General features: G+C 43.5%; 2 protein-coding genes across 5 annotated transcripts in view; one reads left to right on the top strand and one right to left on the bottom strand.

Moving 5' to 3' along the window:
- ELAC1 (elaC ribonuclease Z 1) overlaps positions 1-13,376 on the bottom strand; it is a 511,775-nt gene that overhangs the window by 320,904 nt on the left and 177,495 nt on the right. The window lies entirely within an intron of this gene.
- The window catches only part of MYO5B (myosin VB), a 142,328-nt gene that overhangs the window by 124,394 nt on the left and 4,558 nt on the right, over positions 1-13,376 (top strand). For 2 of the 4 annotated variants that reach the window (XM_086867478.1, XM_086867477.1), the window contains exons 30-39: positions 1,609-1,686; positions 3,870-4,068; positions 4,755-4,848; positions 5,876-6,019; positions 7,156-7,307; positions 7,664-7,753; positions 9,850-10,000; positions 10,753-11,038; positions 11,598-11,772; positions 12,597-12,677. In XM_086867478.1, coding sequence (XP_086723604.1) covers positions 1,609-1,686; positions 3,870-4,068; positions 4,755-4,848; positions 5,876-6,019; positions 7,156-7,307; positions 7,664-7,753; positions 9,850-10,000; positions 10,753-11,038; positions 11,598-11,772; positions 12,597-12,677 — 1,450 coding nt within the window. The remainder of the gene's footprint in view (positions 1-1,608; positions 1,687-3,869; positions 4,069-4,754; positions 4,849-5,875; positions 6,020-7,155; positions 7,308-7,663; positions 7,754-9,849; positions 10,001-10,752; positions 11,039-11,597; positions 11,773-12,596; positions 12,678-13,376) is intronic. The other 2 variants (XM_086867480.1, XM_086867479.1) reach the window with 1 other exon arrangement.

Below are 13,376 nucleotides of genomic sequence, written 5' to 3'. Positions count from 1 at the left end.
GGATTTACCCAGCATTTTATGAAATTATGTTTCAGCTGCCAGTTACTCTAATTACATTGAGAGGACCCCTTTTTATGTCTTGGTCAGAATGAACTTCTGGGAGAAGGGGGAGCACAGTGATTTCTGAGTCAGTGCTGTGTTGATGGAGATGGACTAAATGTTTATTTCCTAGTGCAAGTTTACCTTAAATCAGCATTTTTATGTATTATTCTTATAATGACATTTTCCTGAGCTGCTCTCCTCATTTACTTGAATGCCTGTGATTAAAAAAGGAAGAAAAGCTGTTTTTCCAAGGAGGCTATCTCTTAAAAATGCTGCTGATCATGTGAGATTTCACAGGTTTCTGATGTGCAATAAATAGTGGGTATCCTTGCTTTTTCTGTTGGTTTTCAGTGCTTGAGGACATGTCCTCCTAAGATTAGATGAACCAAAAAAAAAGACTTGTTAGTAAATCCATGCAAATGAGACCAATAAATCTGTATTTGTATAGACCCTGTATCTGTCAGCCTGCAGACCCTTTTGGAAACCTGCTACACATGGGATAGCAGCAAGGTTTTAATTTAAATTCATACATGTGGCTCTAACAGATGAACTTTGCAAATGTCAGTGCCTGAAATGTTTGCTAGTTTTGAGAAGTGCTGTGCTCTCGAGCAGGGGCATGGGAAGGATGCACGAGCTGTTTGTGGTGGTGAGCCACCTCCAGAGCCCTTTCAAAGCAGTGCTGTAACACCACAGTTCTCACTACTTTCCTCCTGTGAAAATTTGCTCATGAGTGTTTGTGTGTTGTGCTTTTCCACTGAAATATGCAGAGATGCCCTTGCCAGGGAATGGCATCTGCTACAGCTCTTTTCAAAATGTGTGTTGGCTTTCTGCTTTTTGTGTTTTGGTTTGTTGTTTGTGTTTTTTTTTAAATATAATGATATATTAAGTTTGATGTTTTCCTTGCTTACTTTTTAAATTGTTATTGCTTAAAACAAACACTCTTTTCTAACTAACATCAAAGCCATATAAAATCTTGATGTTACAAGTGTTTCTGGTCAAGTTGATCAGCTTACATTACTCATTTGTAATGTGTTCAGCATCTCATTAAAGAACATAAATCAGCTTCTTACCTCATATAACTTGAAAAAAAACCCAAAACAATCTGCTAAAAGGGGACTAAAAAAAAACAATCTGCTAAAAGTATTAAAGTGAGATGAGACTTTTCTGGCCATTATTCTGCCTGGATGTATACAGAGGAGATTGATCTTGTGTGGATACATGTGGTATTTGGATAAAAGGTTACTCTGAGGAAAGATGTGTTTGTCTCAAATGCTGAGGAAACCCTTGGTTGAAGTAGAAGGAGTAGAATTTATTTTAGACCAGCAGAGTTGCTGCAGTGGGAAAGAGATGGAGGGAAAAAAAAATTTAAAATGTCATACAGGGCACAACCAGGGCAGGGCTCTCCTTCCCTGTGGTGGAAAAAGAAATGGAGTGCAATGAAAGTGTGGTCTAAAAAATAATACTGAATGAAGTAAATAAGGGTTCTGCACCTTTTCCCCTTCTCTTTCAATTGACCTTTTGTCTTTCTCTGTCCTCTTGTTTCCTTTTTCTGTCCTTTATTTCTAGCAAGACTGAGGACTGGGGGTATCTCAATGAAGACGGAGAGCTCGGCTTGGCTTATCAAGGTTTAAAGCAAGTTGCCAGGTCAAACACTTTCTTTTTTTCCCCACTGCTGCTTCTCCCTTCTCCTTGCCCTCTTGTTTCTTTCTCTTGCTCTGCTGTTGCCCTGTGGTCCTGGGCAGGGCCCACTGTCCTCTCTTGAGGTAGGGTTTCCAAACTGCAGGAAGTGAGACCCTCCTGTAATTTTCAGAGAGTCATGGTTCCAGTTGGCCATTGCTGGTGGTGGCTGTTGCTACTAATGCCTGAGCTGTGATCCAGTAAGGATTATGTGACATTAATGGGAAATTGGGTGATAAAGGGGTTGGGAAGCTGGGATCTCCAAGAAGACAAAATACCCCTCACGTTTTTATTTTTTTTCCCCAAATTGCACTAAAATGTGGCACTTTGCAGAAATGTTTTCTCCCAGTCCTTGACCTGTTGGAAGGGGAGGGCCTTCTATCCCAGTGCTGTCACCTTTGCATGATCCTGGGGATTTTGTGCTCCCATCCATGTGTTGTCTGTGGGTGAGAAAAGCACGTGGTGGATGCAGAGTGCCATCATTCCACAGCTCTCCTCAGGTCCTGCTCTGCTGGGCAAATACAAATATCCCTCCTGGACTGTTGTCCTGCATCACCCTTGTGCTTGGTGGTTATGGGGCTCCAATATATATGGTTTTTATTAAAGCTTTAAGAACATTAAAGAGATGAAAAATTTAAATATTGTGTAGAGAGTAGTCTAAAGTGGTTACATCTAGAGGTATCAGAATGAAACCAAGCAGTAACAGGAGGAGGTAACAGATTATTTCATGTCTTTTTCCAAGGAAAGTAGGAACCCAGGTTCATAGAAGGAGCATGTTCTTCTGAGGGCATCTCATGGATTATCCAAAGTAATCCTAGTAGGAAGAAATAAAATGAAAATTAAGTACTTAATACTTATTTCATGGTGGGTCTGTATTTTTCAAGCCTATTAAGAATATAAATCTTGACAGGATTATGGGGCTGACTGCATTATTGCCTGTGTTTCTATAGGTGGAAAACATGCTTTTCTGTCTTGTGCTAGAAGGTGGGAGTAGAAATTGTGTTGTTAAATTTTCTAAAGGCAACAAAAACAACAACCACACAAAACAACCTGGGGAAATGATTAGTACTTTTCATCCAGAAATCTTCCCTGAAAGCATGCACTCTTTTATTAAAATTATTAAAGAAAAATGCCAAAACAACAAATTCTGTGCATAGTTGTTCCTGTAGGGAAACAGTTCACAGGTGTGGATCACAATCAGTTTCCCTGTGGACCAGAGAGGGTTGCAGCTTTTTCCCCACTGGCCCAGCTCTGTGTCTGTGCATGTCCTGGGTCAATGTGAAGCTGTCAGCAGCAGAACCCTCCTCATCTTTGAGGATTGCTGTTTGCATCCATTGTCAGAAGGCTCTGAGCTGGGTGTGAGGTGACCCCTGGCTCTGACCATCCGTGAGCTGCAGCAGGGACTTGGTTATCCCCTTGGGTCATTCCTTCCCTTGGCTGCCATTGTCCTGTATACCCTGGGACTATACTTTGTAGTTTCTGGCTTGGTGGCCCTGTCTCAGAGTCCTCATACCTTCTGGAGTCACTTCAGTCTCCTGGCAAGAGCTGGTGGGCTGTAAGGAGATTTCCATGTAGCAGGGGGTAGGGAACACTCTTTAAAAAAATCAATTACCCTGTCACCTGCCAGGTTTATCACCATCAGCACAGGTGTCTGCAGTTAACATCTCAGTGATCAATCATTCTTCCACTGGATTTAAGAAAGGCATTCTGTTTAGCCAGTGGTAGTTTTCAAGACTGAGAATTTATGTTTGACAGGAAAGGAGTAGAGGAACAAATGTCCTTCAAGCTGAGCTCTTGAAAACAAAGCCTGCAGGTGTTAATCTGTGTTGCTTTCTTGCCATGTATTTGGTTTTTGCAAGTAAAGGAACCTGGATGTTCAATGAAGTTATAGAAAAAAGGGTGCTTTGGGGTTTGTCTAAAAAAAAAAACCCAGCTTTTGATTTAATATCTCTTCATTTCAAAAGTATTTCATCTGCAGTATAGCAAATTACAGACTAATGTGGCAATAACAGCTTCTTGTTTGTCAGTTTTATAGGGAGGCTGACTAAGAGTATCTCCTAAGTTGGCCAATTTTGAAGGATCTAAACTCAGATGGTGATTACCACCATCATGCTGACATCACAGACTGATCAGTGTGGTCCTGTTCTCAGGCTGCTGGAAGCACAGCTCCAGGATCAGAGAAGGGAGCATGAGGAGGAGATGGAAGCTCTGAGAAACCAGGTGGATTTAATGCAAGAGGAGCTGGAGAAGCAGCAGCAGGCATTCCTGCAGACTCTGCAGCTCTCTCCAGAGGTCCAGGTGGAGTTAGGACTTCAGCAAGAAATTACACGTCTGACCAATGAAAACCTGGTAAGAGGCTGTGCTGAAAACACAGAAAGAGGGAAAAAAACAGTTTGAGAGAAAGGAGATAGGAAGCATAAGAGGGAGGGAAGGGCACTGAGATCTTTTTTACCCCTCCTAAGCACTGCAGAATCCATCAGCATATTTCACTGGTGCATTTAGGAGTGTTCATACTTGGACTTGAGCTGATGACCCATGGCTGTATGACTTTTGTGACTACATAGGTGCTTTAATTTTTTAAAAATGCTTTTTTAAACCTGTCTTCTTTGTGGTACTGCCTTCCAAATGAGATCACTGGGGACCCCTCTACTCTGCTAGGCACAGAGGCAGCACAGGCCTTTCATCTCACTTGCTTTTATTGGAAGTGTGGAAAGGCAGCTGCCACTCCAAAAAGTTGGCCTGAATGATCATAAATTTTCCCTCTCTCCCCTTCTGTATCTGTGTGCAAGGTCTGGAGGGAATGTTGGCACCTCTTGAGTTGTTGCCTTTTTTCAACAGCTCCAGTATCTAAATAAGACTGTTAAAATGTGATTAACAGCCAGGATTAAATGCTGTGGGTGGTGCTCCTTTTCCACTGAGATGCTCACACCATGCCTTGGTGATGCACAGACCAGACTTCAGCCTATAACAGCCCAAATAAGTTGTTCTTGGGTTTAATGTTGGGAGATCTTCTAAATGTATCTTCTGTCTTCTAGGATCTTAAAGAATTGCTGGAAAAGTTGGAAAAGAATGAAAAGAAGCTGAAGAAGCAGCTGAAGATTTACATGAAGAAGGTCCAAGATTTTGAAGGTGACTTGTGTGTTGGGAGATACTGGTTTGGGGGCACTGCACTTGGGTTTTACTCCTTTGGCCAGCCCTAGGGAGCCGTAGGGTTTGGTTTCAGGTTGTCTTTTTTTTTTTCTTATTCTTTTTCTTTCTATGAGATTAAGATTTTGCTTGTTCTGGCACTGAACTAGCAGCAGGCATTGAGCTGACACTGACCCTGTACCAGGGTTTGGAGGATATTTAAGGAAACTTTTTTGCTGTCATTGCAGTCAATGCAGTGACCCAGACAGAGATACAGAAAGGAGCCCAGTGGCCAGCAAGAAAATGCTCTTATCTGTCAATTTGGAAGGGGGGGGATTATGACCCTTTAGTATCAAAATGTGTATGTATGTTCTGTTTAATGAGAAAGCCCCTTAAATGCGACATCTGTGTTGTATACAAAGCCCTTCCTGTTCTCTAGAGAAGCTGTGATTAATCAGAGAGCCCCATTCTCATGAGTTAATTTCTGGAAACCAGGCATTAAGTGAAATTAAGCTGAATAACTGGAGGGTTTCCACGGCTCTCCCAGCTGCTCCCTGTCAGTGTGATTTGCATGCTGCTTGCTGCAGTATTTGCATGCTGGTCTCTACTGCTTTATTACACTTCAGCAGTGTTCCACTGTGCTTTGCAGCTTTGCAGGCAGACAGAAAATGCCATGCTTTGGGATTTTGCATTGCCTGCCTGCTTTTTTCCCCGCTCTGTGAAAATCATACACTAGGGTTGCTTCCTTCTGGCCTGTGGTCTCTTGGAAAATAAAAAATTCATTTTTTCCTCTTTTAAGTACAAGTATTGCACTTCTTTCATTCAGAGTCAGAACTCTGCTGACTGGTGATCCAGTACCTGATTGTTTATATTTTTATAAGCCTGTCAAAGCTGATGGGCTTTGACATTTTTTGATATTGGGAATTTCATATCTAACTTTTTGACTTTTCCACTAAGGCCAGTGGAGGGCCTGAGTAGCTGTTGATTTCCAGGTGCCAGCCAGGTGTTGATCATCTTTTCCTCTTCTCAGCATCCCAGACAATGGTGCCAGTGGAGAGGAGGCCGCACGAGCGGAACATGCAAGTTGCTGTCCAGAGGAAGGAGAAGGATTTTCAGGGCATGCTGGAATATTACAAAGAAGATGAGCCACTCCTCATCCGAAACCTCATTACAGGTGGGGAGCTTGCTCTGCTTCTCTGCCTGGCTGCTCCTTCTCGTGCCTGGGGGAGTTCAAAAACTTGAGATTAAAAAACTAAGGTAGACAAAGAGATCATCTCCATTAATCCCTTCTGGGGCTGTGTGTTTGTGGTGATGGTAGTTTGGGTAGGTAAAGCAGTGCTGCACTAAGCCGATAGACCAGTATGGATACAATCCCTTAGGGATAGCAAAAAATGGGAAACACAAAGTAAGGCTACAGTTTTCAGAGCAGGCAGTAAGCTGCTGAGCTTCATACGATGTGATAGATGGGGAGGGGGTGGCAGAAGAATAGACCCCTGGGATCTGCCACAGCAGTGGAACAGAGGTAGTTCAGTTTATGAGGTAATAGCAGACAACAGGTAATGAACTTGTGAGCTCTTCTGCACTGCATAGTCTGGTCAGAGCTGCTGCAGCATCCCCTCACTCGCTTCTGTTTCAGAAGTCAGATTTCCCTGGCTAGGTGTCGGTATTTACTACAGCTCTAACCCCAGCAGAGCCTTGTGAGGATCCAAAAAGTGTTCATAGAGCAGTGCTAGCCCATTGCTGTGGGCAGTGAAGTTCTCCTAATCAGACAAGCTTGTTCTTTAGAGGCTCTAAATGCCTGCAGCTGCCATTAGGATTCCCTATCTTGAGGGAAAGAGCAATTGAATGTGTCATGAATTCAGAGAGAGGATTTATTGTGGGAAGTATTCCTGAAAGGTTCAGGGAGCTGTTTTAAGGTGGTTTGTGTGCTGCTGGGGTAGGGTTTTACATGCTAAAGAAGCCCTGGCTCTGCTGTGCATCCGTAAGGAAAAATGGCAGGGGGGTGTCACAAACCTCAGTGCAGGCAGGGCTGCCCTCCCAAGCCCTAGTGCTGAGGGTCTGGGGCAGGTCCCTCTGTCCTGCAGCTGAACATCTGGCTCTGTTTCTGCTCTGCAGAGGGGGATGCAAATTGCAGAGCCAAAATTTGCAGAGCCAAAAATGCAGAACCATTTTCCCCAGGGCTGAAGGGAGACAGGTTTGCCTGGTTACACACCAGCTCTGGTGTTCTCTGCTTCACTTGTCAAATCAGGGAAATGTAAGTTTGCTTCTTTTGTGAATTTTTTTTTTTTTTTTAATTGTCAAATCCTCTAGATCTTAAGCCCCAGGCAGTGTCTGCTACTGTTCCCTGCCTTCCTGCTTACATCCTCTACATGTGCATCAGACATGCAGATTACATCAATGATGACCAGAAGGTGCACTCCTTGCTCACCTCCACCATCAATGGTGTTAAGAAAGTGCTGAAGGTAAGTGTTCATTTGCTCTTGTCTTGGGGTTGAGAGGCTGTCAGGTGGTAATAGCCATGTCCAAGTGTGTGTGACACTCAGCTCTCACAGTGATTTTCAAGCCAAATCACTCTTAGAGCCTCCCATTTTAGAAGAAAAAGGAAAATTGTGTCCCTAGCAATGAAATAGTTCGAATTTTGAGATTTAAAAGAAAAAAAAAAAAAGTTTGCAGGGTAGAAGAGCTAATATTGCCCAGCTGCAGAAGGAAAACTGCCTGATTCTGAGTGGGGAAACTCAAAACAAATTTGTTTTGTGATGCCATCACCGCCAGTGAAAGGGAGAGGGGGATCTCACATGTTTTCACTTTGTCTCTGCAGAAGCACCACGATGACTTTGAGATGACGTCGTTCTGGCTGGCAAACACGTGTCGCCTCCTGCACTGCCTGAAGCAGTACAGTGGGGAAGAGGTAAGAGCCCAGCCTGAGGGGGTGGCATGCCTGCAGGGAGGGTCCTGCATCGTCCTGGCACCAGGGGCTTCCCTCTGACTGTCAGATGGTGCCACTCAGACTTCCCTCCTTGGTTAACCTGAATATAGCACAGCTGTGCTATAATCTGGATATAGCACAGCTAGCTTTTCCTGGAAAAGCTCCTAAAAGCACAGAAAGGTTTGGGTTAGAAAGGAAGCTTAAAGAACGTCTCATTCCAACCCCTTGCTATGGCAGGGATACCTTCCAGTGTCCCAGGCTGTTCCAAGCCCTGTCCAGCCTGGCCTTGGACACTGCAGGGATGCAGGGGCAGCCCCAGCTGCTCTGGGCACCCTGTGCCAGGGCCTGCCCACCCTCCCAGCCAGCAATTCCTTGCCAATATCCCAGCTGGGCCTGCCCTCTGGCACTGGCAAGCCATTGCCTGGGTGCTGGCCCTGCAGGCCTTGTCCCCAGTCCCTGGGCAGCTCTCCTGGAGCCCCTTTAGGCCCTGCCAGGGGCTCTCAGCTCTCCCTGGAGCCTGAATACTTGTGCAGGGGAGCAGCCCCAGCTCTCCCAGCCTCTCTATGCTCTTTCTGGTGTGACATTTTGAAGGCTGTTCTCCTGGTTTTAGTTGGTCCTACAGCTTTTCATTAAACAATATTTCATAGCTTGGAATAAGTTTTATTAAAGCTGATTCTTTTAGAAAAATGGGATTATCACAGTTCTAGAACATTACCCACTGCCTTTCTTATAGCTAGGTACTCTGCACATTAAAATTTACAACAGACCCAAATACTGTTTTGTTTTTTTTTTATTTTAGTCTTGATTTTTGTTAGATATATTGAGCATTCAAACTGTAAGGAAAAAAAAAAATCATAAAATTAACTGTTCGGGTTACTCAAAAGATAATGATTCGTGTGTAAAACCTCAGCACTGGATTTCAAAGATTTAAAATTAAAAATTAAATTAAAAGTTTTTTAGAGAAAACTTACTAGCAGTTGTGCTCTTGTTTGCCCTCTTCTGTCTGGATAATAATACTGCATTTAAAGCAAATCCTCCCCTGAAAACCAGCTGGATTAAAACACAGTCTTAAATTTTACGTTGTTTGCTATGATTTCCTGTGTTAAATGAACCAGCTGTTTGCAAATTCCATTGGCAATTTGGTGCAAAATAGAGAGGGAAGAAATACTTCTGAGCAGTTTGCAAGATAGTGTTACCTTTAGTTTTAAATCCAGCCTATTTTTGAGAAAAGGTTTAAAAGAAAATCCCAACCCACATGCAGTCCTGTCATGTGAAAAGCATGATGCTGTTCAATTATTTAGGAAAATGGGGAAATTGTGAAATCAACTCAAATTGGTACTCGTTATATTTTTGCATTTTTCTAGTCAGCCACCAAAAAACAGTTTCATAGTTCTCATTTTCACACCAAATAAGATCATATGAACAGGCAATTAAAGGATCTGTTAATCTCTTAATTAGAACATCTCACTGGCTTCTGCCACTAAAGCTGGTATTAATATCTGAGCCCAGAACTGAGGGTTTACAGCAGCCAAATCAGCAGGATCAGAGATCAGCTGTATCAGCAAAAGGCAGGCAACAATTTCAGTTATTTTGGGAGGTTTATGAATTTCAGAACAATTTAAAATGTTGTCAAAGCATGTAACATGCAGTTGTATTTTTTTTCCCAATTTTCTAGAATCTTAATTTTAAAATATTTTGTTTCCCATAAACAGTTGGAACTCAAAGGAATAAGCACATAGCTAAAAGAGTTGTTTCAGAGGGCGTGAAATGTCATTTGCTAATCCTGTATGTTGCAGTTAATACAAACATGCTGATCCTTGCTATGGATAAAATGAAAAACAGGTAGTTTAATGATCTTCTTCAAAAGGGAGTCCTCTAGTAATAATTTATGAATGTGTATGAATTTTCAATGCCTGGGTAAATCAAAGGTGATTTATGAGTTTTTATCCTTTCTATAATGTACTTTGGTAACATATTTTGGTATATTGTACTGTAAAGGTCCAAGAAGGTTTTAATGCAGTGATTTTGATGGTCAGTGGGTGGGATAATGAGCCTGGGTGTTTTAATTTCCTGTTCAGGGTTTCATGACCCAAAACACAGCGAAGCAGAATGAGCACTGCCTGAAGAACTTCGACCTGACCGAGTACCGCCAGGTGCTGGGCCAGCTCTCCATCCAGATCTACCAGCAGCTCATCAACATTGCAGAGGGCATCCTGCAGCCCATGATCGGTGAGCACACAGCTGCCCTTTAGCAGGGTGGGTTTTGGCCCAGATAATCTGCTCTGACTGTTTTTCAGACCTTTGCACAGTGCCAGCATGACCCAGGAGAGTTTTTATCTCTTCCCATAATAGAGGCTAATAGGGATGTGGGTTTTTCCTTCCACTCCAGAAGATACCTCTTTCATTTCTGTTGGGGAGGCAGTGGAAGAGGTGAGGTTGTGCTGGTGGGTCTGCTTTCCTCTCCAGGCCAGGTTTGTGGTTAATCTTTTAATGGATGGAAATGTACATTATAAGGGAGGAGAGCACTGAAAAGAGGAAAAAGACTTATAAAGACCTTGTTTCTCAAGGGTGAGAGAAAATATGAGAAGAGTTACCTCTTCAGCCAAATCCCTGAGGATTCATCTGATGAATGCCCCATCCCTGGAAGTGTCCCGGGCCAGGCTGGACAGGGCTTGGAGCAACCTGGGATAGTGGGAGGTGTCCCTGCCCATGACAGAGGTGTTGGACCTAAATGGCTTTTAAGGTCTCTTCCCAACCAAACTCTTGCATAAGTCTAGGATATTTGTGTGTTTTTTAACTATTCTGTGTCATCAGAGTAAACCAGCCATTCATGGATCTGTCCTGCTCTCAGTTGTTGCAGCATCCATGGCATTGCATCACCGAGACTGACTGTTCATTGCAGCCCAAGCAGGGATCAGATCTTCATTCTCTAATGACTGATGGATGCAGGCTGTTTATCCCATTTCCTCCCCTCTTTTCAGTGTCTGCTGTGTTGGAAAATGAGAGTATCCAAGGGCTTTCCAGTGTCAAACCAATGGGCTACAGGAAATACTCCTCCAATGCTGCAGAAGATGGCAACTCCTACAGCTTGGATGAAATGATTCGCCAGTTGAACACATTCCACAGCATCATGTGTGACCAAGGCCTGGACCCAGAGATCATCCAGCAGGTGTTCAAGCAGCTCTACTACATGATCAATGCCATCGCCCTGAACAACCTCCTGCTGAGGAAGGATGTCTGCTCATGGAGCACGGGCATGCAGCTGAGGTGGGGCTAGGGCTTGGGGCAGGGCTGTGCCTGCTTTGGGAAGTTTTGTTAATGTTCTAAGTTGGTGGAAAATAGGAAAATAAAGTGCACTTCCCAGTGCAAATTAGTTAAATCTTCCTTTTGCTACCCTCTCCCCTTCCCGCAGTGGATCTTTCTGTGTTCCCCTTGAGCTGGACAGTGGGCACAGCAAAAACATTTTCTATGTGGATGTTCTCAAAGGTATCTGGGTACCTTGCAGGATCTTGTTAGCATTTAAAAAGCTGGTTAAAAGCTTAATTTTAATTGTTTAAATTTGAAGGAATCTGAATGCTGTAGAAAAGTACCCCCCTTGTCTTGTTTGACTGTTACATGGTTCATCAATTTGTAGAGTATAAATTTTACTCTGAGTTGTTGAGTATTAAGCTTTTGTCTGATTGTCTCTTGCCACGTGTTATCACAAATATTCATCACAAAAACCCACATACACCAGCACTGCTACATAACTTGAGCCCCAAAGAGGAGTTTTGAAGATGCTACTTCTTATCTCTAAGCTCACATCTTCTCTCCCTTGCTTATCCAGGTTTAACATAAGCCAGCTGGAGGAATGGCTGCGTGGGAAGAATCTGCAGCAGAGTGGAGCAGCGCAAACTTTGGAGCCCTTGATTCAGGCAGCACAGCTCCTGCAGTTGAAAAAGAAAACCTCAGAGGATGCCGAGGCCATCTGCTCCTTGTGCACGTCACTCACGACCCAGCAGGTAGGGAGCAGGGCAGGGGGTTACAGCTCAGGGTAATTAAGGACTGGGAAAGGATGATCTTGTGCTTCCAGCTCTTCAGTGCCCAGCCTCAGTGTGCAGTTCCTTCAGTGGGAACAGTTTGTGCTTTACAGGGCTGATGTTACATCTTGGCCCCTCTCAGAGGTGGTCTCTTCTCTTACAGTGACACTGATGGCACTGGAGTCCCAGAAATGTACAAAGATGAAAAGCACTCCATCCCTGAGGAGTTTGTTGTGTAAATCAGATTCTTGGAATTTTAGACTTGCCTGTTGTCTTTTGCCAGGTCTTAAACTGGCTGTGTCTGCAGGATGCCCACCTAGGATTCCCATTTGGGACAGGAGGTTGAGGAGTGCCAACCTAGGCTGGCTGGATATGACCTTGGACTTTGGGTTTTTTACTGCTGGGTTGCCTGTCCTTAATTTGGTAATATTGTAGGATGGGAGAAGTGAGAGGTGTGAGCTGATTTTCAGAGGTTCTCGGAGACCCTTTCTAATGTATCTGCATCATCACCCTGTCCTGAACATGAGTTTTTGAGAAAAGCTGAGGGGAGGAGCAGGAGTGAGGGAGCATCAAGAGAAGAATTGTAGAGGTGACATCAGAAGTCATCCAGCTCACCATGTTGCCAACCAAGTGGAGTCCCTGTATAAATCTGTTGTCCAAGTTGCCAGCTAACAAATGTCCCCATAAGAAGTGATTTTTGTTTTGGCAGACTTCTTGTGGCCATATCATGACAAACTGCTGGTAGTGCTTTGTGTTCTGGAAAAGTTTGGCTTCTCATGACTGTAACTGTGTTTTGTTTTCAACAGATTGTAAAGATACTTAATCTCTACACTCCTGTGAATGAGTTTGAAGAACGTGTGACAGTAGCTTTCATACGAAACATACAGGTAAATTTAAAGGGCTGTCAATTGGAGGCAGGCACAAATGACTTCTCTGTAGTTCTAGTTACATCTGTATTAAATCACTGCTAACTCGGGCATTTTATAAAAGCCATGCTCCTGCAGGCTGTCCTGCATTCAGTGCTCTGTGTGAGCACACACACAACACACAGTTGCAGGGATAAGCAGGCTGTTAATCACAGAGGGTAAAAAACACCAAATCCCCAGCTCAGCTCTTCAGTAGCAACACAACAAAGGATTAAGGTTGCAGGAGTCAACAAAATGTTGGTGAAATGGAGTTTCTTCTGAGATAGGAGGTAGAAATTGGCAGCTAAAGGAAAAATAAACAAATGAAAACCAAACACCTTTTAATGCTCACAAGGACTAGGGAGGAAAAGGAAGGGCACGTGTTCAGCTACCCCCAGAACATATCACCATGGTTGAGCAGCTGAATCAAAGGTGGTCTGCTACTATCATGTAGTCCTGGTTTTGCTGTGCCAGAGGAGTCATCTTGTTCCAGGTCCTGTATCTTTCTTTGTGGTCGTCTAGAAAATGTAACCAGGGTCTCCTGAAGCCGTCTTTCCTACAGTCTGTTCCTGTAAATACTTGCTCAGAAGGAAAGTGGCTGCAGAAGAGAACAAAATAGTTCTCACTGTTTTCTGCAGTATCTATAAAATGATGCACATTCTCAAACCTTTGATGGTGTTA

This window comes from Cyanistes caeruleus, chromosome Z (assembly GCF_971803275.1).
Source record: "Cyanistes caeruleus chromosome Z, bCyaCae1.hap1.1, whole genome shotgun sequence".
Taxonomy (NCBI): Eukaryota; Metazoa; Chordata; class Aves; order Passeriformes; family Paridae; genus Cyanistes; species Cyanistes caeruleus.
This window is presented reverse-complemented; position numbering and strand designations above follow the sequence as displayed.